Below are 27,258 nucleotides of genomic sequence, written 5' to 3' on the forward strand. Positions count from 1 at the left end.
TGCTGTGAACTGTAAACAATTTAAAAAGTCAAATGAGTTTGTGAGTTAATAAGAGTCTTAAAATAACTAAATATTCTTAAACTATGACATAATTAATTCTTCCCTATCAATAAGCCCATTAAACTAATTTCAGACACAATAAACAGTACATTAGAATACTTAACAAGTTCAATTGCAAAACTGACAGCGGATTCTTTAAAGAATGTAACCATATCCTGACCCCCCAATGTTATTAAAATTCCAGTTATTAATCCTGTCTTATTGCCCTTTTGTTTTCATAACATTTTCATCAAGGATTAGGGAGATATTGTCAGGCTGGAAAAGCTTACATTTTCTGCTGTGATTCGGAACAGCTGCCATTCTTGTTTGGATAACCCTTCATTCATATTCTTTTCCTTGCTCCACATTCCCCACAGCAAAATCATGGAACTCTTCCCCAGTTTATGAATGCCCTTAGGTAAATTAATGCCACAATCTATTCCTGATAGCTACTTATTTATTTTTACTGATACAGTGCTTTAGAACACCCCAAACAGGTCGACTACTATGGCATCTTCACAGTCCTCATCATGGTAGAGATTCAAAGACTTCAGCCCCTAAGTTGAATACTGCCAATATCTAATCCTTACTCTCCCTGTTGTTGCTGTCACTCTTGGAGAGAGATACAAACTGTAGCTGTAAATGCAACAGCATCTGCAGTTTTCAAATGAGATTTTGCTCTTTATTGCAGTCTCCCCCTCTATGTTGAACCAAAAACCTTATTCATGGATATGCTATTCTCACACAGGCTGGAGTGTAGCTCTGTTTCTAAAACCTGTGTTTTCAATAAAAGAGTTTTTTTAAAAAAAGGAAAAAGAAGACAGAGATGGACTTTTCAAGGATCCCAATAACAGGTGAGACTATCCCAAGAGAACATCTAAGGAATCCACAGGTACACATGCTAGATGTTTGTATGGTTTTAGAAGGAGCAGGGGAAGATGGCTGGAGAGAGGGTGACTTTGCTAAGATCACTAACTTAAACGTTAACACAAATCAACAATAGGCCCCCAGACTTCTCCTAGATAATACAGAATGCTGACACAACTCTGGGTAAGAGTAGAAAAGAGAACAGGTAAGTGATGAAAGAAACAATGCTGTAACATTTAAATATCATTTTGCTGATGTATTCACAGAACAACCCAGAGGAAGGGCAATAAGAAAATTCTGGTATAGTGCTTCACGTGGCTTATGTTAATTATCACTACAGCCTCACAAGGTCATCCCTAGGAGGGATTTGCCTTTTGGATTATGGATGTGTGTAATTATGAGGCATGCAAATTAATTCACAGATCCACACTCACAGGCCATGAATTGGCTCAATGATATCAAATACTTTCTTCTATTTTGGAAGATTCAGGTGAAAGAAACAGTATTAGGCTGCCCCAAAAGTCACAATGTTAGAAAAAAGCAGGAAGCATCTTAAATGGCAGGGTTACAGCACTCTAACAAAAAAAAAACAAAAAACGAAAACCTTTCCAAAGCCTTCTCCCATCCCAGAGCATAGCAGGTATTAATTTGGCCAAAGTTATCTAATTATTATAAACTTTTAGTCATCTCGGAAATTTGCTTAGACCTGATTTAATAAAAAAAAAATTCTTCAAAATAAAACATCTAAAGTAACAGCGGAACTTCACAAGTGAGCAGGTCTTTTTAGTTAGTGATAGTTTTGTTGTAGATTTGGCTGAGTTAATAAGTACAGCCCTGGAAATGCTAAAACAATGGGGCAAGTTTATGGGGGTGGGGGAAAACTTTTGTTAAGAGTATTAAATAGTGATAGTTAAGAGTATTAAAACCATGAAAACAGAACATTGCTATAAAAAAAATTAACTGTGCTTAAGGATAGACCATTTAAACATAAAATGAAGGTGACTGCAATTAACTAATGTTTTCCAAGCCTGGTGTGCGATCTTACCAGTCTGCAGAATCATTGATTGCAGCCTTAGACCATGTGCCAGTGTCAGTTGTCACGAACCCCACGTCATCATGGGAGCTGGAAGACGACTGGTCAGAGAGATGTGGAGGAAGCACTGGCAACCTGTCATCTTCTATAATGACAGTGTCATCTTGGGGCATGTTCACTGTGGGAGACAGCTGGTATTTACCTGCCCAGTGGGAAAAAAAGTAAGAGAAATTCTAGATATCGATCTAAGTGCTACGTGTATTAATGGTAGTACTTTACAACATTAGGAAAAAGTCTAAATTTCCAAACATCTGCTCAACCTGGTGGAATAAAACAGAATGACAGTAACTTATTTTTCACAAGTAAATGGCAAGTGGCGTTCTCGAGTCTGTCCCCGTCTCTAATATGGCAGCTATGTAGCTCTTGCTCAGCACAGTGTTTAAATTCACTGGGTTCAAGTTGCCTAAAGCTACAGATGATCTCCCAAACATCTTCTAATGTGAAAATGCTACACAGATTCTAAGTTGTGAAAGAAAGTCCTTTGAAAAATTTACCAGGAAATTTATAGGGAAGCCCTGCAGACTTACATCAATCATTCACCCACTCAATCGCTGGGCACATAGCACGTAGTAAGGTTGTAAGAAAGATTTAAACCTCTGCTCACACCCTAGAGAAAGAGACAGACATACACAGTGATAATTAACTGGTGCCATGAAGGATGTGCTAGAAGTACTGTGGCCCTCACTAGGACTGGTAACGGCCTGCGTAGCTGGAAGCTGCAGATGCTGGGGACCCTAACAAAAGTAAACATCACAGTGGGCTTTGAATGATGAATATGATCTTCTCTGCTAGGAGAAATGATGACACTGATTTTACACATTGGCAGCAACATCATTAAATTCATGATGGAGAAAAGCTCTCCGTGCACTCAGGGGACACCCAAGAGCACATGCAGAATCGAGCCCTTGTACGTGGGAAATGGTGAGAGTGATCTTGAAAGATAGTATCTCACTGTCCAAAGGCTTTCAGGCTAAAACAGTGGAGTCTATACACTTCTATTTATTCAATCTGGATTTAGTGTTCTTGGTAAGGAAGGACTCACAACTGTCTATACTGATGAGTTTCTTTCAGGATAATTGGCTCAGGTGCATGGATGAGTATGATACATTTGTGGTTCTTGGGACAAAATTATGGTTCAATCCCTGAATCCTTAAAGATAAAGCTGGAGTCCAAATAATGTCATTTTCCTCCTGAAAGAAAACACCCATACTTCTTCTGGCTCCCTCGTCAAATCTCACACCATACTTCTGAGTAAGAACTCGCTGGACAAGGCTTTGGTCCAAGTGGATACATCAAGAGAGTCTACACTCACAGAAATATACACCAGAGTATGACGAAGGCCCACTGGCCTGGCTCTCTTGACAAAGCAAGAAGTGACAATTTTCCGTCACCTTATAGCAGGATGGGAACAGTCTCATTTTAGGTCCAATATTCAAATCTGGTAAGCCAGCTCTTCTGGCCCCTACCCAAATAAAATGGATTGCTATCCTTTCCCCATACTAGCACCATTTTACACTTTACAGAGGGTGCTCTTTCACTTTGTTATACACCACTTTTTAAAATAGCACCACAGAAACATGTGGGGAATTTTTTAACATTTTAACATCAGTCTTAAGATCTAATTTTTAAAATAAACATTCATAAAAATGTGTAAATGATGACTTTTTGTTTTAAGACTATTTTAGCAATTACGGGATGGCATATATAGACTTGAAGGGTTTGTAAAATCCATATTATGCTAGACATTCGACAAAGGAACAAAAATTAAGTTGATATGTATCTTTTCAAGACAAGCCATAAAAGAAGACATGCTAGACATTTCAAAGGCATTTGTTATTTAGTGCCAACATTATTACAGAAATATTATATGTCCACTGAAACATCAACATAGCGTTTTAGCAAGAAAAACACTATTTTGATTTGAAATGCATTCATTTTGACAAACTGACTACTAGCAACTTTTTATGAATGCTCATGAGTATAAAGCAAATCAAATCTAAACTTAATAGTTTCTCTCTCCTGAATCCAAATCATTCATTTACTGCTACTTGAGTTTTAGGGCATTTGTGCAAGACAGAAACCTGTCCAAAAAAATATCATTCATAAAGAAGGCTGGATGTTCTCGGCCTATTACCAAAAGAAATATTTCCTCCTTAAGACATACTTTTTGACCAAAAAGTGTACAGAATGACAAAACCAGAGTTACCCCTGACAGGTCACCACTGACAAGGCACATGTCACAGCATTAAATGCCAAGTCCTCACAAAGGCAAAATTTACTGGAAGGAAAAATTACAATATAATTATAGTGTATTTGCTTTTAAACACAAGAACTAAAACTCTTTACATAATATATTCTGAGACACTCTAATAAGCAATATGGAACATTGAATGGTTCTTCATATGACAATCCCTTCTTTATAATATGCTGTGTTGAGTAAAAATATTGTACCTGAAGTGATCCAAAATTTTATATATAAATGGGAAGAAATTCTAATAGTAAGAAAACAATTTAGCTTTTTCCTCTCACCCATGATTCTTAGGGCTAAATTCACATTTTTCATCAGCCTCCCACTTCTTAACATGCTTGCCAAGAATTATAGTTTTTGAATCTAGATGCAGGAATATACTGGGAGTTAATGGACAACTAAATTACCTCACTCCATGATCTACCAAACTCCATCTAGACAATACCTCTTAATGATGTGTGCCAGTACCTGGCACATCGTAAATGTGAAACCTTCCAAGGGTGACCTGAAAAGCCTTTGATCTGTGTTTTGATGAATAAAAATCCTTCCTTCCTCAACTAGTTAACCCACAAACTACAAACTAAAAATTAAACCAATCTTATAGAGGAGTAAAACAAGGAGATACAAAATGATTGTTTACTAAATATTTATTCATTGGTACATTTACATAGAAGGCAATACCATTCATGACACCAGAAACAGATGAAAAGTTTTCCAGTGATTCGACTCACAATAAAAACAACATTAATGTTCCATTTTTCAATGCTGAATTTCTAACAAGATAAAAATACGCTGAACATAATTATTTTTTAAACTCACCACAAATGTCTGAATACAAAAAACTACTGTGGTTAAACTCTAAAATGAATACATCAGATTTGGGTATTAAAACAGAAAATCTTTAAACAGAAAATCTCTTCAGATTAAAATTTGGAAAAAAAAAAAAATTAAGGTTCCATGTTCCCAAATGTCGATTTGGGATGTATTTTAGGGAACGTGTTGGTTAAGTTAGCCATGCCTGTTACTGTTTTATGATTATTAGTTAAGACTGTCCAGCAATTTATAAATGTATTTTTTAAGTCTTTTAACATGAAGAAATCCTAGGTAGGCTCTCTAGAGATTTCTTTTTGATGAATATCCAGGATTAAAATCAATGATTAATGGCACTTCGGCCCAGAAGACATCTGGAGAAATATTGCCTTGGTCACAACTCTGGTTGACCTGATCAAAAGCTAGGGAGACTGACCCAGGCTGAAATAATGTGGGACTCATGACTCGGGAAAACACACATCCTAACTGGTTCAGAAATACAGAAACCTTGTGGCTTCAGACTTGTCACTTAATTTCTCTGGTCCCTAATTCCTCTGAACAGAAGATAATTCCTTTGGAGTGGATGATTTCTACAGTTGTTTTCAAAGATGAGCTTCCTTGATTTTTAGAACACAGTGGTTGCCAGAATGGAAGATTCTGGAGACTATCTAATGCTTTTCGCTTAAAGATGTGGATAAATTGAGGTTAATGAAGAATGAGTGTCAATAATACTTATTGTGTGGTCTCAGTATTCCTTAGAGAGAGTTACTTTTAGAAACAGGAAATAACCAAAAATAACATAAAACAAAAAATCACCATGGGATCTTGTGACAATGTTCCTTTATCTGTTAACTGGAGGAGTGCAGCCAATGACCCCTGACATCCTGCCAATTCTAACATCTCTTCCTTTTTTAATTTATTTTTTAGAAGCTTCTCTCCTGAGATTGTTCCCATAGAAATGAGTCAGAAAGCCTCAAAGCTCCTTTTGGTCTAGAGTCTCACATGAGGATTTTTCTAGGTGGAGATTCACCCTGTTTGCATAAAATTAGTGATTTCTTGAAGACTTAGCTGGAATTTCAATACAAAGCTCTATTTGAATCAGAGCCTATAATAAAGTAAATATGACCACCTCTACTAGTACCTATACAGGAATTATTCTAAACCTACAGAAGACATTCAGTAACCAAATGAGATCTGTGGGACTTTGATATACCTAGATACCGTGCAAATCAGTAAATACTAGTGCTATTGATTTATGATAACAGAAATTCAGGGCTCTAATATCCTATATTTGGTACTCTGTCTTGGTATTTTGTTGTAAGCTAACATCTTTTGCAGGATTTCTAACTAAGTGGGAATTGATGAGGCAAAGTATTTGTTTCTTAGGGCCACTGATAACAGAAGAGGAACTGATAAAGACTTGAGGAATTCTCAAATTTGTAAAACGCAATACAGATTAGGTTAAGCATATGCATTTCCCAAGGTAAAACTATACAGGATCCCTAGTTTCCAGTAAAATATGTAAAAACTATGTTAAGAAGATATCCAAGTCATCCGACCTTAACTTGGCCTACCGACAAAGGGTAGAGTCTTTCACCCCCGCCCCAAAAGGGCATATGCACAGTACATCACAAAGCACATAGCTGGGAGAGAAGTTGCTGCCCAGGGGAAAGCATGTGATGTCTTTAAAGTCCATTACATCTCCAGCAGAGGGAAAGGAACGCAACAGTAATGTAAACTGAGGTGGACTGACGAAGCCACAGCTAACAAAACCAGGGCAACAGACTACGAAGAGAATGAAGGAATCCTCAACCCATATATACAGCACTTGAAAAGGTCACTAGGTGAATTTTGGGGTTTTTTGGTTTTCTAGTTTTAGTTTTTCGCCTTCCTCTGAAGCATCAGGGATTGGAGGCAGGACGCAGGTTACAGGAACTGGTGGACCAATGGTCTGATTCAGTATGGCAAGTCCTATGTTCCTATAATAAAGGGGAAATTACAGCATATCACTTTGTATGCACACAGATCCAGGGACACATGTACTCTCTTTCTCTCTCAAGGGGTCTGCATTTTCATTTATGAAAAAAGTATTTAACAAAGATAAAGTCTCACACCAATACCACGAAAGTATGGAAAATGCAACAGCAGTGAAGAGAGATCATTCAGAAACAAAGATTATTGTGGTGAACTATGTGCAATGTGCATCACCTAACAGGTGTACAGTGGTTTTAGCATCCTTCCCCTCCTTCATTTATGCCAAGCAGGCAAAGAGCAAACTACTGACCAAGTAAAACCAGAGGGCTGGAAGGTCTAAGTTCTATGTGCAACAAAATAAGAAATGGAGAATTTAGCATTTTTTCCAAACCTGAAAGCTAGAAGGACTGAAAGAAAACCAGAAAATTCTCCTAGTCACATTTATGTGTTTTTCCTGTCATGCCCAGCAGAGAGTTTTGAGCAACTGGGTCTCACTCATTTTTCTATTTACGGCAAAAGGATCCGCACAAATGTCTCCTTAATAGCAGGCTTTCCATAAACGTCCACTGATGAATGAGATACACTTTTGTTCCAATGAAACTTCATAATGGAAACTTGAATTGTATTAAATCTTCATTAAATGTTTCAAAATGGAGTTAAATTTAGGGTTTTACTTTCGAGCCTTGAGAAACACAGTGGCAATAAAAGTGTTTTATGTCAGGTGCTATTTTAATCAAAACAGCTTCTGATGTTTTAAATTTGAAAACTCTCACGAGTTAATCCCAAGATGAGCAACTCAGTCAATCCAGGCACTCCTGTGGCAAAGCAGGTCTTTATTAACCGGGTCTGTGAGGAGAAGGCTGAACTGCTGCACAGCTCGTGCTAATAACCTTGCTACCCACTGGGGGTCATGCACACAGTATGGTGTGGGAGCCAAACAAAGGATGCAAAACACTGGCTTCCAAATTTTAAAATGAGGACTTTGAAAAAGTAGAGATGCAACTAAAAGACGGTAACATCCTATTAAGTATAAACCAAATAAATGTGAATATTTCACCTGCACGCAAACATGTGTATATGCATTTGTTCCTCTCCCTCTCAACAGCGCTACTGTGAAAGACACAACTTGGAAATCCTTCTTGTCATAAACCAATAGATTTTGACTTTCCTAAAACCTAGCTTCACTTCTCTCAAACAAGCTAAAAATATCTTGATCACTGAAAATATTTCCATGTGACCCCTTTTCTTTTCGCCCCTCAACCCCCATGTTACAGGATCTAAAATTCACTTAACAAAATCAATGTATTAATTTACTCTCTTCACATTAACACTTCCTGGATGATTATAATGAACCTTTTCTTTTTCCTCTTCAAAACACAGGCCTCCTTTACATTAATATTACACTGATAACCTCCCAGTGAACCAGGAAAACATAAAAATAAGATGTGATAAACAGAGTTTACCTGACTCACCCATTATCCTACTGAGGGCAGCATTTCTTGTGGGTGATTCATCAAGCCCCTCAATGCCACTGTAGAGGGAATGGGAGATTCTCCGTTCACGATCATCCAATACCGTCTCAATGGGCAGCTCAGGGCCCGAGGGGCTCCCAGGTGATTTCAGCTAGAGAGAAAAGGGGGCAAGGGGAAGTCAGTGCTGGAGGCCCATTAGCAGCATGGGGGAATTATAACAACTTGCCCAAGGCCTGCATCCAACTGGGTACCAAATGAACTAGAACTTTTCACCCTGTACCAAAATAATTTGTGATGACAGCTCTGTCTAATGACCAAATTTCTGTGCCATTTTACACTGTGCCTCCCATGAAGTTCTGTCAGATTGCAACCACTGGAGGAAAAATATGTATATTAAAAGCTTTTTTAAAAACTTATTTTGCTGCTTATTTTTTCAATTTGACTGCCAGTATCTGTTGAAGTCAATTTAAGTTATGGTTTAATTCAGAATTCTTTATGAGATGCTGCTCTGCACAAAGCATGCTTTACCAGAATGGAAGCTGGAGCTAAGCTGTACTTTTTATGTCTATAGTACGTAAATACACCTAACAATTGACACCCATCTCCACCTGTGCTGGTGGAATTATGACCTTCTCCGTAAGACCTAAAGACCACTTTGTGAGCTCAAGGTGTCCTGAACAGTTCACTGAGCCTAAATTTCTTCTGCTAAGAATTGGGAAAAAATCATTCTACTCTCTTGTTATAAGCTTAAATATAAGATGGTGAGTACCTGAAAAAGCCACTTTAATAATATACAAACAATATAGAAGGACCAAATATTCCAATGAAGCAAAGATGTATATGTCACAAACATAAACAATCTACTGCATATGCAAAGAATATAGGTCAATTTCCATCACTAAGATTTAAAGCAGGATGTGGCATTCTTTAGAATGGATCAAATCTCGTAAGTCAGATTCTTCACAAAAACATATGAATAAGGAACCTGTGTTCCTAAGGGCTTGGAACAAATCTGCCTCAAGGAGGAACAAAGCACACTTAACAGCAATCCTCCAAACGTGGGCTCTGAGGTTAACATCACCAACTAATATCTTATAGGCTGTGGTGCTGGCTAGAAGCCAGAGACAAAGGGGGCTTGGCTGGGAGGGGCTGGTGGTGGCAGTGGGGGGGGGGGGGGGCACCGCAGCACAACATGGCCAAGTGGGAGAGAGGACCACACATCCCAAACAAGGAAACCACAACGGTGGAGGTTCCTTCATCAGAACAAATTATTATTTCTGTTAGAAGCTATCATCTGTTTAATATAAATGAGATATTTAATGAAGTTCCGAATTGTAGACTTATCTCTCCTAGTTTGATAAGCACTGGGGAGATTTAATGCATTGAAGGGTCAACACAATTACAATTGGAGGCACGTCAGCTTGTAGGAGAATAATAAATTCACAGCACTAGTGAATTAGACTCAGTAAGGTTTAAATTGTGAAATGAGGACTTGCTTTATTAGTTTTGTTTTTTTTTTTTTAATTGTAGATTACAACTGACAGCTTCACAGAAAAGTAAATTAAATATTCAAGGTCTCTGATGTAGAAAAATAAAAGAACATTTTCTGAAAGAATACTATGCCTCAATTCCAAGGGACGTTGGGGAGGTAAAAACAAAAACAAACAAAAGCAATACCCTGTGCCTATAAGAACAAGTTATGTCCGAACATTTTAAATGAGCACATATACAGTAAAGTGACTTGCGATCCAAGCCTCTATACAAGACCTGCTTGCTGTACAATTTACTTTATCATAAGACAAACAATATATCTTCACATTTGTTTACCAGATACATTTAATAGAACTAGATAACTGCAATTTTCTAGATGATAAAATCCTTAAAAAGCTATTCATGAGAAATTCCCAACTAATCTAAGATGCTATTTTAGAATTTCAGAAAATCAAATAAAAATTCCATTTAAAAAAGCACATGCAGGCTTTCTAGAGAAAAAAACAGTAAGGTGCCTGTTCAGAAAGAACACACTTGAACGTTTTCATGGGAAAGATTCTACACCTCCCCTACCTCCCTAACCATGTCTAATTTACATCTCAAAAGACAGATTTAAATGAAGACATCAGCAGCCTACTACATAAATATTTAACAGAAGATTCAATGCCTTTTAATTTCTTAAAAAAAAAACCACATTGGGATGCACAGTTTTGTTTTAAGTCTTTTGATGATTTTTTTGTTGTTGTTGCAAGAAAAAGAGTTTAAGAGCAAGAAACATGCCACAGGGACACGATGGCAGCACAGAAGAGAAGCAGAGCAAGGGGGTTGTGGAGGAGTGGCCCAGGGTGGTCTGCAAGCTGGGCTGTGCCCAGGCCCAGTAAGCCTCCTTACATAAAAACCTTCTCCAAATTAAAGTTAATTAGAAGAAACTAAAATAAGAGAACTACAGTTTTCACTTTGTGGCTTGTTGCTTAAGGTACAAAAATGTTCTCTGATCTAACTTAATTCAGTCCTAGGTTGGGGTAGTTGTGCTGGTAGCTCTACCTTTAGAAAAACAGGAAAGCCTTTCTGCCTATTAGAGAAAAATTATTTCTCAGCTGCAGCATAAGCACTCATACTGGGTAGCAGTGAAGAGGGATACAGTCTTTTTCTAAGTAATACTGAAACAAATGTACATCACAGGTCATAAAACATCTTATACTCCTTGACCCGGCCTTTTATTCAATTTGTGGTCACTGCTCTCACAAAATAATAAGCTAGGTATATAACAAAGATTGATACGAGTCAGTATTTATCATAACATTATTTACAAAGGTATAAAATTGGGAATGACTCCAAAACTGAAAAGCAATGTAAATGTAGTCCACACTTAGGAAAGATATTCATATGATCATATATTGCTTGTATAATCAGAAAATAACAAATAGTATACCATAACAAAGAAACTGGATTTTGTCCAATAAATACGCTTCCCATTAGATACTTGGATTACTTTTCTTAAGAAAATTTAAAATCTTGGCTTCTTTTAAAAACTAATATATTTTCTGCAGGGTTTAGCAAATTCTCATGGTGTTGTAGGTAAGCATGAGTGGGTCAAATGATGTGTTTCACATAAAGAAAATGTATCCCACCATCTTAATTATGAGCACTGAAAATCTGTCACAGATCTGATCTTACAGCAAACCAAAGACTGGGTTCTAGGTAGTAACTGGCACAATCTTATTTACTTAATATTTCAGTATTTATGGGCTTCCTCTATAATATCCCCAGTGTCTGGCACAGAGCCAGTACCAGATGAATAATTTAATTTCCAAAAGAATGACTCAGATTTTCCTCAAAATGGTTTGGAGACCTTATACATATTAGGCCATGTAGAAGGAGGCCTAAAGGTGAGGGCACAGCATAATAATGAAATTAAAAGAAAGTTAGACTAGATTACAATGATATATTGTGGAAGGTACTAATATCCAAAGGACAGGTAAACACAAAACAATGAATAAAAAGATAGGCTTGAGTTTTGGAAGAGTGGCCATGGCTTTAGGGTCCTGTTTCAGGTTCTGTTGTCATGCAGAACATTTCATCTCCTTGGCCTCTGCAGTGGGCAGCAAGGATCAGGGACGTAGCAGAAGCTCCCCAAGTCATCCTGCCTATAAATGACAGACCCAGAATGTAACTATTTGATGCTAAAGCCCATGCTTTTATTGTATGCTATTTCCTAACACAGAATATAAATTGCCTGAACCACACAATCACAGTCAATCAGGTCCACTCACATGTGTAAGAGGAATGGGCACCTTGCTTCTAAATTACTTTGCCACGACCTTGGCCTTTCAGCCATTAAGCAAATCACTTGACCTCTCTGCATTTATTTCTTAATACATAAAATGAAGAGAATCATAAATGATACCTTAGGCCCCTTCCTATTTTAATATAGCTTTCTAATTCTAAGAGGATTAAACCCACGGAGAGAACTCATTTTAAAGTAGTCCTTGATGATGAAATCCTTCAGTCTAAGACAAGGCTCACCTGGTCACATTGTCTACTGGCACTAAGACGTCTTTATATGAAATCACATCTAATAGAGATGCAATGAAATGACCGCAAGCAATGTTAAACTGCAGTCATTTCTACAAATATTCATTTCCTTGGAACGTCTATAATCAGCGTAATTGTCATACCCAGGTTATTTTCAATCCTCAAGGAATGATGTCAAGTATTTATTTCCCGGTTCCTCTACTCTCCTTCAAAGTCCTCAACAAACGCATCCTTTGTGATGACAACCACCATTTCTGCCTCTTGCATTATGTATTCTGTCCAATAGAAAAGACTTCAGAAGGACTTAAGAAGTTTTTCTCCAAGAAAGCTAATCTATCAATTAGGAACACAAAACAAAGGGAAGCCATTTCTCTCTTTTCCTTTTTTTCTTAAAGAAATAACTATCGCTTATGAGATGATTTTAAATGTGCTTAAGTAAGAACATTAGATCTAAGGGAAGCAAAGGAAATCTAGAATCACTGCCAAAATGTTAATCTGGTTCCCATGCCTGATGGTTTATTTTTTTAAGAACTTCAGTTTCTAGTGTAACTAAGTGATCTTTTCTTCTAACACCACCAACCCCCTGCCCCCCAGGATTATTTCCCTTGTCATTCAGTCTGTGCTAAGGTGTCAGCTCTGGGTTGGACACTGAGTGACAGAGAGAGGGACGTGGCAGGTAGACAGCCAGCTCAGAACTTACAGTTCCTCTAAAAGAAAACCAAAAAGGAAACCATGACAGGGTAATTGCTGTTAGATGAAGGTAAGTAGTTGGACGAGGGAATACACTGGTGAGAGAAACGAAAATCCAAAAGTTGTCTTTGAGAGGACAAGGAGCAGAATGTCCCGAAGGCGGGACAGTATCATGTGTCTGAGAAAGTGCAAGTGGTGTGGAGGAGCTCATGCAGACCCTGCAGGGACAGGCCGGAGGGGCCTGGACATCAGCCCTGCATGGCCCTGGGGGCCAAGTGATGGAGGCTGGCACATGTCCTGGAGAGGTGGCACACCTCCAGGAGGGACTCTGGCTGGGAGTGACACAGGAAGCATGTTTTGTGGGAAAATCTGCCTTCTTGCAATGGGACAAAGGGGCGGGACTTGGGGCGACAGTAGAGGGGCTGGAGGAGAGACTCGAGGACAGAGAGAGATTCTGGAGGCAGGGGATACCAAGATAGGGAAGGCATCTGAGAGGTCAAGAGTGACCCTCCATCTCTAGCTTCTTCCACAACCATAGAGGGGCGGGGAGGGTTACGGGGGTCCAGGGGGTGGAGGGCAAGCCCACTGTGGGAGGTTCTCAGGGAGGAACTGGTTTTGAAGAAAAGGCATAAATAAAGTTTGGGGCACCTGGTGAATTAGGAGCCTGAGCGACACACTGGCAAGTATCAGGAACTAGAACAGAATTCTGAGCCAGAAACAGGGCTGTGCGAATCGTGGTAACATGAGTGGCACCTGAAGATCTCCCGGGACCACCTCCTGTGGCCTAATAGGAACGAGCCCGGGAAGACCTATGACACACACCAACCACACAGAGCAGTGGAAATCAAGGAACTCCAAGGAGAGAAAAGAGCCGGAGTGAAATAGGAGAAAAATGAGGAATACAGGTAAGATGATTCAAGATCAGCAGCGTTCCAAGATTCCCAAGAGGCCAAGCAAAGGAGACTGAGAACCTTCCAGAGGATGTCTCACACATGCTGCATAGTTAAATGAGGGTAAGATGACGATACCTACTGTGAAGAGTGAGCAATTTTTGAAAAGAAAACACTAAGAGGATATATGGCACTTCCCACATATAAGAAAAGGGCAAGGAAAGACGTGACAAAATACAAACCATTCTCTTCAAATTCTCATCTCCTCTGACTTGAAATTAGGTATGCAAACCCTTGATTTAAAGACTAGTTAGTAAAATATACTTTTGTGATACTGTCAAAGACCGGACTCCGTGGCTGACTAATTGACCCAGAAGGAGGGAACTCAAGCACATTATTTTGGCTTGAGGTTCATTCATGACAAGATACTGTATGCTTATATAAATATTTACCATAACGTAATTTACACATACTCTCTTGTAATTCAGGGAGATGTTTTTCCAAAGGTAATATATAAGTACAACAGCAGCAAAATTATGTCTTAGGCCTTATGGGAAGCTGAACTGAGCTCTTCTGTCTTCATAAAATTCTTTAGTTAAACCCTGTCAGTACAAAAGGCTTCTCAGTAGTATTACAAAGAAAGCACAGCACTCGTGATAAGATTTTTTTTATATAATTGTTTTATAAGCTTATACTCTCCTAAGAAATAGTAATAACTGGCAGTGTATGAAAATGATACCATAAGCAATATTGAATATTAAAGTCTATTACTGCCTATTGCAGCTGTTAACTTTACTTAAATCATTTCATTCACATAAATTCATATGCAGAAGTAAATGAGACACAGAGATATTTTAGTGGGATTCCAATTTCATGTGTTTTACAGGACAATGGGGAATAAAATCAGTGCTTTTATCAAAACATTTTCAGGCTGGCACAGGTTTACTTTGCTACTGTTTGGGGAATAACAGGGAATCATCTGAATCAGAGGATGTGGGCCTTTGGTACATTTCTTAATGTTGTAAGTGTTCCCAGAACATCCAATGCTTTTCTGTGAAGGAAAACTTTGAGAAGATGTTTACAAATTTTAATTTATTTTTAAAAAGACTGAGAATATGATATATTCTCCAGGAGATTATAAGTTCTATGAGAGAAGGAGCCTCATCTGTTTTTATTCACTGCCATATCTCAAAGATCTAACACATTTCCTGAATACAGTAGATGCTCAATAAACATCTGCCAAATGAATGCTGTCCTGTGAACATGAAATTTTTCAGTTTTAGAAAAAGACCTAATAAAGAACACTGTGCTTGTGAACTTACTGTGAAGGATTTTTCAACTAGCACTTTACAGGACTTATATTAGAAAGATCAGTTCATAATTTCTGGCAATGGATAAAAACTACATTATTCAAGAAAGCCATTCCAGTAACTTACTCTGAGGGATTAGCATTTATATTTACTTTATGAAAGTGAATTTTTTATGTCCCACTGTTCCCCATTCTGAGATTTTTAGTGAAGCTTACACATTGTTCTTTAGTTGCTATGGAAATTTATTTGTTAATTATTATTAACAAATTCTCCACTTGAAAAATAGATACAATAAAGAAATAAGTCAATAGTCAATAAACTTTCCAAAATTGGTCACCTCTACACTACCTTTCATTGCATATTTATGAATGTATTACAGGATGGCATGAGTGAACAACACAACCTGAATAGCTCATTTATATATATAACATAGATTTTTAAATTAAGAAAAACACTTAAATAATTTAGATATAATTTTCAGTTTGTATGATTTCCTAGTCATTTTCCTTTAGTTGATTTAAAAATGTGGGGAGTTGAGCATTGATTAAAAACAAAAACAAACTCTACATTTTTAACAAGATTTGCTCTGTAAATTCTCAGCTCCCACCTATTTCCTATACTTAGCATATGATTTATAATAGATCTATGAACCTGTTTTTTCCCCCAAGGTCTAATATTTTCAAATCAACATATTATTCCTTTCGAATGCCCCACTGTGCCAGAAAGTTATGTCTCTATTTACTCTTTTTTTTCTATTTGTGAAAACAGAGGATCACAACCTTCAGGAGAGGATATGGTTCCTGCTCTTTTTTGTTTGTTTGTTTGTTTGTTTTAAAGATTTTATTTATTTATTCATGAGGGAGGCAGAGACACAGGCAGAGGGAGAAGCAGGCTCCACACAGGTAGCCTGACACGGGACTCGATCCCGGGTCTCTAGGATCACCCCATGGGCTGAGGGTGGCACTAAAGCCACCCGAGCTGCCCGATTCCTACTCCTAATTATGCACTACTGCAGATATTTAGAACCAACCGTGACATTATACAATAGATATCACTCAAAAAGCATGCACTCAAGGGGAAAATACTCAACTCCATATTGAAAGACATAGGGGACACAGGGAACAGAAGGGGAGACTTACACTTTCAACAATGTCACAAGAGAAACAGACTCTCCTGTCAGGGACAGCCCATTTTAGATAAACAAATGAACAAGCCATTGTTCTTTCACTGCTTCTCTCTCCTAGATACAACACCCCTGAACAGAAGAGGAACTGTTGGCTCCCAGCAGGAACGTATGGCCCTGTTTTCAAGAAGGGAATCCAACTAAAGATGCTCTTAAGATACCTGTTTTATTTGGTGAGCTGGCGACAGAAATACTAATGCACACTTAGGAATATTTTGATCATAGAATTAAGAGAGCAAATCACAGTCCAGTCAATACAATAAAAAGAGCAATGATAATTTTACAGTATTTTGAAGTAAAGTTCCAGGTCCTGCCATCTTTTGTCCAATATTAGGACAAAACTTAGTCTTATTACAATTTCAAATACTAGTGTCTTCTTTTTATTTGCTATGCTTTACCTCATTGCACTTGCTTATTCGCCTTGCAACAATGAGCTGGATCATTCCTCGCTTGTTCCCTTCAGTGGACATAGATCTTCTGAGGGTTTCCATGGCGTCTTGGTTTGTCTTGCCCAACAGGGATTCTCCATTCACTGCTATCAGTTGATCATTCACCCGAAGCCTTCCATCCTGGGAAGAAAACAGGTAGAAATAAGTGCTATTAAATAGTCTATTATAAAAGAAGTTGCTTTCCCTTTAGTAAAAAAAAAAAAAAAAAAAAAAAAGGTAATAAAAACATGAGGAAAGAAAGGGGGCTTTAATCCTAATGGATTATGCCCAATTGAACACGAGCACAATAACGTCTAAGCAGCCACTGCAGCCTGTGTCTATTTCAATCATTTATACATTTGTAAATCAAGTCATTATCATAATCTGTTTACCAAAATAGCATACTAATTCAAGGGACACAAAGTGATTATTTTCTTGCTTCCAGAGACACCCATAGAGGTTATTTACAACCCAAGACAAGAAAAAGCTCAAGGCTGTTAGATAATTGCAGAGAAGGGTCCCCTTAGCAAACAGGCAGGAAACTTGCTCTCCACTGGCAAACATACTAAGTGACCCACAGGGAAGGGGAGAGGGGAAAGATGAGCCTTCCTCTGGGGAAGCTCTGTGCCCAGAATGATGCTAAATCTTTGCATGGATTATCTTCTTTCAACTGCAATGATTACGGCCTGTAAATTCTGTGAGACAAAAAAAATGGGTACTTGAAGCTATGGATTCCATCCTAAAATGAGAGATCATGATTTCTATTAGTCTGATCACGAATAGAGGATTATGAAGAACACACAAGGCATCTGGTAAGCTTTATAGCATATCAGAACCTGCCACTCCAAAACATGCCATTTTATTAGCACAAGGACTCTTGGGAGCTTCAGGCACCTGAGAAGGGGCAGATCAGGAGGAGCTCTCTACTCTCCCCATCTCTGGCTAAATGCAGGGCACAGCATTCCTCTTAGGAAGATGTCCCCTCTCCTATCTCAAACCAGGAAGAGAACGATCCTCATCACTAGAGACAGCGCTGGCACCCTGAGACGAGTCAGGCTACAAAACAGACTGTACAAAAGAAACCTTATCTACCACTAGTTTCTGCCATACACTGACTATCCCACAACTGACCTCCCCTAGAAGCCCAAACATCCTTCTTTGGTCTAATCACTGTTCCACAATTCATTGCCCTTTAGATTCTGTCATTTCTGTAGAGCCCCTGTACATGAAAAATTTTAAATATTAAAATTGATAAAATTTGTAAACATGTTCTGTCCATCTGTCTTTTGCCAGTTTAATTCACAGGCCATAGAAACAGAACATAAGAGGGTAGAGGAAAGTACTCTCCCCTCCCCACACACACAGTGTAGATGTTTCCAAGATAGGAACAGGGTTGTAATAAAAAATTGTTTTGTTAATGGACATGAGCTGAGTAAAGTCAACATTTGCTTACTTTAGATGCTGCTCCTCCATTAATGATGGACTTGACGAAGATCCCCAAATCTGCATGATTCTCTTTTGATCGGTTACCTTTGACACTGACCCCAAGACCAGCTGATCCCGAATCATTCAGTGGAACTTCAAATGTCAGAAATTCCCTGGTGCCATCAGGTGTGAGAACAATATCCTCATCTTCTGCTTTCTAATAGGAAACAAAATTGCATGGCATGTTATATTCCAATGTTCCTTTCTCACAGCTCTCACAGGCACAGTATTTCCACCAAAGTTCCGTGACAAGATCCATATAACAGTGCATCTGCACCCCCTCCAGATGATTCCTGGAACCAGCTGTTAATATTTTTATGTGGCACTTGTTTCAATATTGAAACAAACTCAAACCAGATTCTGAGAAATGTATGGAAAAATACAGCTGAAGACTAAAGACATGTGGTCTCCAAGAGTTTGTGATTTTGTGTTTTGTTTCCGTTTTTGTTTTTGGTCTGTTTATATATCCTAAACCACAGGAGGAAAACAGTAACAGCAGGAATCAAAATAAATATAATTAATTTGTACTTCTATTGACTAGGAAATTTTGATGTTAAGAGTTTAATGTTCACTAATAGTCTATAACTTTATTCACAATTAATAGTAAGTTCTGATGATACAAAGCCAGCAGAAACGTGTATTCATTTTCAGAGAGCCACTAGAGAGCTTTACTCTCCAACATGTGTGAGAAACAAAATCAGAGGACACCTTTCTTCGACACCGGCATGCCTCTGACAGCTGGGGGCTATTCTCCAAGCAATATGGTGTTATTAATTAGTTTTGTCTGCAAACTTTGATTTCATAATTGTATAGACATCACTGAACAAGAAGACTGTTTCAGGATACAACATGTTTAAGACACACAAACTCTTGCCCATCTCCCTTAAAACAGTGAGGGAGAACTGGAAGCTGAAAGTAGAGCCTGAGAAACGGCAGGGAGAGGACCTGTTCTGTCACTCCCCCACGGCCCACCAGTGGGCACCTGACCCACCCACCCCTACCCTAGACATCTCGAATTGGTAAGGGCAGATTTCTCTTTCAAAGTTAGTACTTCAATCAATCAATCAATCAATAAAACAAAGTTAGTACTTCCAACCACATAAGAACTATGAGACACAAACTCTTCAAATCACAGTTAAACGCCTCATCTAATCCTACCACATGCTTCCACTCTTTTTCCAATTTTGTAATATTTCTCCAGCATCCACCTATTCACTCAGGCTAGAATTATCAAATTATCATTGAGAAATAGCTAAACAACTAATGGTACATAATTAAACTAGACTCTAATGCAATCCTGTAAAATGTGCTTTTAAAAGAATGTTCAATTGCACACATGAAAGTAGGTTCTATTGCATACAGCCATGTGGGTAGACTTCAATTTTCTTCTCTTTGGCCCAATAAATTTTTAAATTTTTCTAATAACCATTGAGATTAACATAATAATGATAATTTTTTTATTTGAGGATTTAACATCGTAACTAGATGAAATAATTTTTGGAAGTATAGCATTTATCAATAAAAGATTATTTTTAAGATTATCATAATACACAAGGTAATTTTTTAAATCTCAAAATCCATAATAATGTGATTTATAAAGTGATATTTCTAATTTACTAATGTCTTATGTTAACATTTTATGATAGGACATTCTTTGTGCCATCTTTGCTAAAGACAACCTCACAGTTATCAGGTCAGGGTATATAACCAAAAACAAATAAATAAAATAATTAATATGTTAAAATCAGGAAAACTATACAATAAAGAATGCAAAATAAGAACGACTTGAAAAGATACAGACAATAGCTATGTTAACTATACCAAGCAAATACATTTTGGCGTCAAAGTAAAAATCAAGCCTAACCCTGCTCATTATAATAATGTTTATATTTAAAATATTCCCAAAGAATAATTATAACTCAAAACCTATGCATTAGAGATAAATATCAGTTATAACAAATATTAATATAATGCATATTTACTATACAGCTATCTCAATATAAAATCTCTTATAAAAACACTGTATAAGTGAATTTTGATGCCTGAAATACAAAATATCAAAACATGCCATAGTGTCCTTCAGAATTATTTCAAATTCAGAAGTAATTAAAGGTAAAATATATTTTGTGAATCAGAATCAGGATTTATACTCCTGGAAAAGTTGCCTTTAAAAAGGTATAAAACCACAGATAGTCCTTAGCTGGGCACATTTAGGTGTGATCATTGAATACATTTGTTTGCCTCAAGTCTGGAAGGTTCTTAATTGTCACTTACTGATTTAGATCTTCAGTTTGGCTTTTTAATGTTTACTGATTTTCACATTTCCATGATGTTTTATTAAGGCTTAAAATTCTCATTTATTTTTCTACTTGAAAAATCAAGATAAGGAGCTGACTGAATATATGAAGAAAAATTTTAATCAAGTTGGAATCATTTCCTGACATGCCCTACTCTGAACCTGTCTTAAAGGAGACTATTTTCTCCACAGGAAAGTTTCATTTATTATGAAAACTGCAGGATGGGAATAATATTCTTTTTCAGCTTTCTTATCAAGTCTTAAAAGTCATTATTATCATTAAAAACATTTAAGTGAGAGATTGTACTTTCCTTTGATATTTCATTATTAATCCATTTGGCTCTTGACATAAGACTGAAATTAATGCCAGCTTTTAGAACTTAATTTTCAGGCAGCCGAATGTTTTAAAAAATTTGCTCTTCAAAAACCATTTTAAATGCCATATTATAGAGAACTTTTTATGGAGTCTTCTAGTATAGAGATCTCTTCATTCTATACAAAGCAGCAGCTACTTTTCTATCACCTTGTCTGTTTCCATCCAGATTCTATATTTTACAACTGAGTCAAATTCTTTCTACGGAAACACAGTAAGTGTATTTTCTTTCATTTGCCTCTCGAGCCATTTGTAGGACCATGTTGCTCAAGCTCATATCATGTCCCTCATGCACACACATGTATGAACACTCCAAGTGACTTTTTGCATTGATGCAACCTGTCTTTTTTTTTCCTTTGACCTTTGGCATTCTTGTTAAGCATACTAGAAGCAGGAAACCTGCAGAATGGGCAGTATGAAAGCTATTTGCTTTCCTACTATCCTCAGAGCAGCAGCAAAGATGCACACTTCTATCTACAGTGAGATAGAACAATAGCCACAGATGTGCAGCACCAAGGTCCAACCAGTGGTCCCAATAGCTGTGGGAAACAGCTGGTCCACAGGTCCCTCTGAGCCTGGTTAATCTGAAAAATGGGTAGATCTATAGGAGAGTGAGGGGGAAAAAGTTGATTATCTTAAGTAGCTGAGAAATAATCATGAGTAGAGTGATCACAGAGCCTCAATATATTAAGATTTTTATAAGAGCACACAAATTATGAAAAGAGGCAAACGAAACATGGTGTGTATACATGTCATTGGAGTCCCTAAAATAATAGATTTCAGGCTCAGCAAAGAAATACATGACTTAACATCTTGCCATTTGTGAAACAGAAGGAAATAAATATATAAAATCTGCCTTCAGTGCCTGCTAATATATTGGTTTGGGCCCCAGTTTCTGTCACAGAGCCCCTAAAACCCTTGTAATTTCCTATTTAAGAGTGTCTGACACAGAGCTCCTAAATCCCTTGGGATTTTTCTGGAAGCTAGGGGCATCTATTTTCTAATGAGGTGATATTTGGTAGATTCCTCAGTGGCTCCTGAAGGGGTCTGGTCATCAGAAAGAGCAATCCATGATTAGAAGTTTAGAACTTACTCATTCTCCAAAAAAAGGAGAGGGGCTGAAAATAGAGTTAATAACTGATCATGCCTACTGATGAGGCCTACAGAAAAATCCCAAAAGTTTGAGGTTCAGAGAGCTTCCAGGTTGACAAACATATCTACATACCAGAATAGAGGCACATCCCAAATCCAAAGGGACAGTAGCTTCTGAGCTTGGAACTTGCAGATTTTGCCCTAAATATTTCTTCATCTGGTTTGCTACTTGTGCCCTTCGAAATATACTTTGTAAGAAATTCGCAAAAGTAAACTGTGTTCCTGGGTTCTGTGAGTTGCTTCAACAGATTATCAAACCCAGGGGGATGGTCATAGGAGCCTCTGATTTGTAGCCAAGTCAGACAGAGGTTGTGGGTACCCTGGTGACCAACTACTTCCTTATGGCATCTGAGTGGTAGGTAATCTGTGGGACTGAGCCACTATCTTGTGAGGTCTACACTAACTCCAGACAGTATGAGAAGTATATGGTGGAAGAACTCACACATCTGATGTCGGAAGTGTTGTGAGTGGCAGCACAGAAATAACAGCAGAGTTATATGTTGCTCATTGCCCCCCTGTAATTTATTGACTTCTCTCCCACTCCCTTTTCCATTGAGTTAACTTCATTATTCCACAAACGTGATAAATTAAGAACAAAAAGATGAACACTCCCACAAAAATAAGGAGATATAAATAAGCAATTCATTAAAGAAAGATGAGTGAATCAAAAAAAAAAGGTAAAATAATTTACTGGTAACAAAAGACATGCAATCAACAAAAGTCATCAATCTACTGAAGAAAATTGCTTTAAGTAGTGATATATACAAGAAAGCAGAAGACATGGTGAAATGAGCACTTTCCTGCACTACTGGTAAAATGGAAAAAGGCACTACATTTATAGAAGTCAATTTGATAATGCTTATCCACAGCCTCTGCAGTTTGCTTATTGTTTAATCCCAAAAACAGTACTTTAGTAATATGTTCTAAAAAACTGTGATCAAGAAGAAAGATTTAACTGTTAAGATGTTCATCACTTTAATATGATAGCTAAAAAATAAGAAAAATGTACATGTATAATATTAAGTAAATAAAAATATACTTACATCATGTAATACTATTTAGCTGTTAAAGTATCTTCAAAAAGTGTCCCATTTGGTGGGACAGAGAAACATTTATGACTAAGAAACTGGGTTTTATCCGGTGAGCTTTCTTAATTTCTAACGCTTCACCCATCAGCCTGATACTCTATTTTAATAAATTGTTTAGTGTCTGCCTTTTCATATCAGGAAAAGCTTTAGGAGGAAGGGACATATCAGTCCTCCTGCTGGGACCATGACATTTATTAGGTACATGATATGTGCCTGGGACAAGATATCTATTAGCTACACAAGTAAAGAAGGAAATCATTTAAACACACACACACACACACACACACACACACACACACACACACACACATCAAAATGGTGGCACTGAAGTCGCATACTTGCAGGTGATTTTTTCTTCTTATACTTGACTGATGATTTTTGTACCATCCATTATACACTACTGTTTGTAATATTAAAACCCCATTGTGGGATCCCTGGGTGGCGCAGCGGTTTAGCGCCTGCCTTTGGCCCGGGGCGCGATCCTGGAGACCCAGGATCGAATCCCACGTCGGGCTCCCTGCATGGAGCCTGCTTCTCCCTCTGCCTGTGTCTCTGCCTCTCTCTCTCTCTCTCTCTCTCTCTCTGTGACTATCATGAATAAATAAATAAAATCTTAAAAAAAAAAAAAAAAACCCATTGCATGCCATTTCTTTAATTCTTCTTCCTCTTCCAAAACCCAGCATGGGAAAGAAGAGATAGGAGCATGGTTATAAATGTTGGGCAGGGGCTGGTGCTCAGAAGGGATACCACAGTCCTTACAAAACCAATATGCCCTGGTAGCAGCACATCACATTCTCAGGCTAACAAAAGGCTGGCAGAAGTTAAAGGGAGATTACATTCACTCAGCACAAAGAGATTAAATAGTACGCAGTTATCACAAATAGGAACAACGATTCATGTTTTTAATTAAGAGGAGGATTTTTTTTAAATGGAGAAGTTATTTTGGTTTTATTTTATTTTTTGCCTAAAAGATTGGCCCAAAGTTTAAGTTATATATTTTAATTTATCCTATATGTGAGATGAATATTTACACACATTATCTGTTGCTGGTAATAAGGTTACTTATTATTATTAGCAAAGTCAAAATGTCACATCTGGCCTTACTAGACTCCATTCTAAATCAAATGGTAGATGTAAAATAAGTAAAATTTAAAGAATTTATTTGCTTAATAATACAAGTACTGATAACAGTTATTAATCTGTAATGTAAAGTTAGGAGGAAAATCCTTATCATATTAAAAAATATCATACCAGGGATACCTGGGTGGCTCAGTGGTTGAGCGTCTGTCTGCCTTTGGCTCAGGGCATGATCCCCAGGACCTGGGATCGAGTCCCACATTGGGCTCCTCTTGGGGAGCCTGCTTCTCCTTCTGCCATGTCTCTGCCTCTCTCTGTGTTCTCTCATGAATAAATAAATAAAAAATAAAAATAAAATCTTAAAAAAAATCACACCAACCCAAATCGAGGTACATTCTCAAAGAAACTTGCTCTTCAAAAATGAAAAATAAAGATAAGCTGAAGAAATGTTCCAGATTACATTAGACTGAAGACACTAGACACTTAAATCCCATACATGGTCCTGAGTTAGAAACCAGACCAGGATTTGATCATTCACATTCATTCATTCATTCATCTATCTCTGCATACTATAAAGCACATTAATTGGGGTAAGCAATAGTATAACACTGTCAAATCAATGTCAATTTCATGACTTTGGTTACAGGAGGATATGCCCTTGTTTTTAGGACAGACACACTGAAATATTTACAGATAAGGGAAATTACATCAAATTTATTCTCAATTCAGAAAAAATATATATAGTGGGAAGGAAAGGAGGAAAAAGTGGAGGAGGGAGTGGAAGGTGAAAGATAATTATGTATCAAATGTAGTAAAATATTAACAACTGGGAATGTGGGGAAGGTATACTAGAGTTTTCTGTGCTATTTTTGAAACTTTGAAAAGTCTGACATTTCAGAATAAAAATTATTCATAGTAAATAATCCAGATTAGTTCTCCAAAACCTAAAACAATTTTCATTTTATAAAAGGTATTTCTGGGATGCCTGTGGTTGAGTATCTGCCTTTGGCTCAATCGTGGTCCTGGGATCAAGTTCCCACATCAGGATCCCCGTAGGGAGCCTGCTTCTTTCTCTGCCTATATCTCTGCCTCTCTCTCTGTCTCTCATGAATAAATAAATAAAATCATTTTCTTTTAAAAAAGGTATTTCTACCAACATAAAAATAACCTAAGAGTTTAATAGCAAAAAAAAAAACATACAATAAATTTTTAAAATATTGATTTTATTACTATCTACAAAAGGACAATAAAAAATAACTAAGATATATTTCTCTAGGGAAAACATACCAAACACTAAGAAAGCCTATCTTACTGTAGTAATAGTAAGCAATTTCAAGTGAATTCCTTAAAGTCAACACAGAAATGGACTATACAAGGTCATTACTATTTTCGTAATACCATGAAAATATTATTCTATCCTAACTTTGGAGAAAGATCGTTTTATTTATTTTTTTTTATTTTTTTAAAGGAATGTGCTCTCACTTCCTCTTTTTTAAAAGATTTATTTATTTATTTATTTATTTATTTATTTATTTATTTATTTATGATAGACACAGAGAGAGAGAAAGGCAGAGACACAGGCAGAGGGAGAAGCAGGCTCCATGTAGGGATCCTGATGTGGAACTCGATCCCAGGTCTCCAGGATCGCGCCCTGGGCCAAAGGCAGGCACAAAACCGCTGAGCCACCCAGGGATCCCCTGAAAAATTGTTTTAACATAAGTTTGAATCTGGGCATCTTGGCTGGCCCAGTCAGCAGAGCATGTGACTCTCAGTTCAAGCCCCATGTTGAGTATAGAGATTGCTAAAAAAAAAAAAAAAAACTTAAAAAAAAATAAGTTTGAACCATCTGAATTCAAACTTATTTCATTGAATTATAAGTTTAAAATAATTTTGAGCATTTAAAAACACTAAAAATAGCATGAGATTATATAAAATGCTGACAATAGCAATATTTGCTGCTCAAAACCAAACTATTAAAGCCAACATATGATCAGTGTCTGACAGTATAACTCTTCATCAAAAACTCAAAAAACACTTTAATATGTGTTCTCTACAATATCCACATTATTCCACAAAATAGGGCCTACAAAGTGTTTCATTACGAGTTTAACCCAATTTACACAACGATATAAAGATGTAAGGACTCAAAATTCACTCTCATTAAGCTCCCTATTTGCTTTGTTTGACTTGACTTTTTTCTTCCCAGCTTTTTTGAGATATAATTAATATACAACATTATAGACGTTTAAGGAGTGTAATGGGTTCATTTGATACACTGACAAATTGAAAAATGATTACCACTATAGTATTAGCTAACACCACCATCACATAATTCTATATTCTTTCTGTCGTAAGAACAGTTAAGGTCTACTCTCTAAGCAACTTTCAAGTATATAATACAGTATTAATTACAAACACTATTCTGTATATTAAATCCCCAGACCTTATTCATCTTATAACTGGAAGCTTATACTCCTTAACCAACACCTCGTCTTTCCTCCCGTCCCCGAGGTCCTGGTAAACATCACTCTAGACTGTTTCTAGGAGTTTGGCTTCTTTAGATTCCCCATATAAGTGATATCACACAATATTTGTCTTTCTGTGACTTCTTTCAAGGAGCATAATGCCCTCAAGGTTCACCCATGTTGTTGCAAATGGCAGGGTGTTCTTCTTTCTTGTGGCTGAGTAACATTCCATTGTATATATACACATATATACACACCACATCTTCTTTAACTATGAATCTACTGATGAATA

At 37.2% G+C, this 27,258-nt stretch overlaps 1 protein-coding gene across 31 annotated transcripts in view; it reads right to left on the minus strand.

Annotated features, from left to right (window-relative positions):
• The window catches only part of PARD3 (par-3 family cell polarity regulator), a 649,441-nt gene that overhangs the window by 214,972 nt on the left and 407,211 nt on the right, over positions 1-27,258 (minus strand). For 17 of the 31 annotated variants that reach the window (XR_012030741.1, XM_072825188.1, XM_072825187.1 and 14 more), the window contains 4 exons: positions 18,484-18,672; positions 17,001-17,171; positions 8,495-8,654; positions 1,952-2,141 (listed from right to left, as the gene is read on the minus strand). Coding sequence is in view for 30 of the 31 variants with exons in the window: in XM_072825188.1 (XP_072681289.1) it covers positions 1,952-2,141; positions 8,495-8,654; positions 17,001-17,171; positions 18,484-18,672 (710 nt within the window). In the remaining variant the exon portion in view is untranslated. The remainder of the gene's footprint in view (positions 1-1,951; positions 2,142-8,494; positions 8,655-17,000; positions 17,172-18,483; positions 18,673-27,258) is intronic. The other 14 variants (XM_072825191.1, XM_072825190.1, XM_072825186.1 and 11 more) reach the window with 1 other exon arrangement.

The sequence above is a fragment of the Canis lupus genome, chromosome 5 (assembly GCF_048164855.1).
Source record: "Canis lupus baileyi chromosome 5, mCanLup2.hap1, whole genome shotgun sequence".
Lineage (NCBI taxonomy): Eukaryota > Metazoa > Chordata > Mammalia > Carnivora > Canidae > Canis > Canis lupus.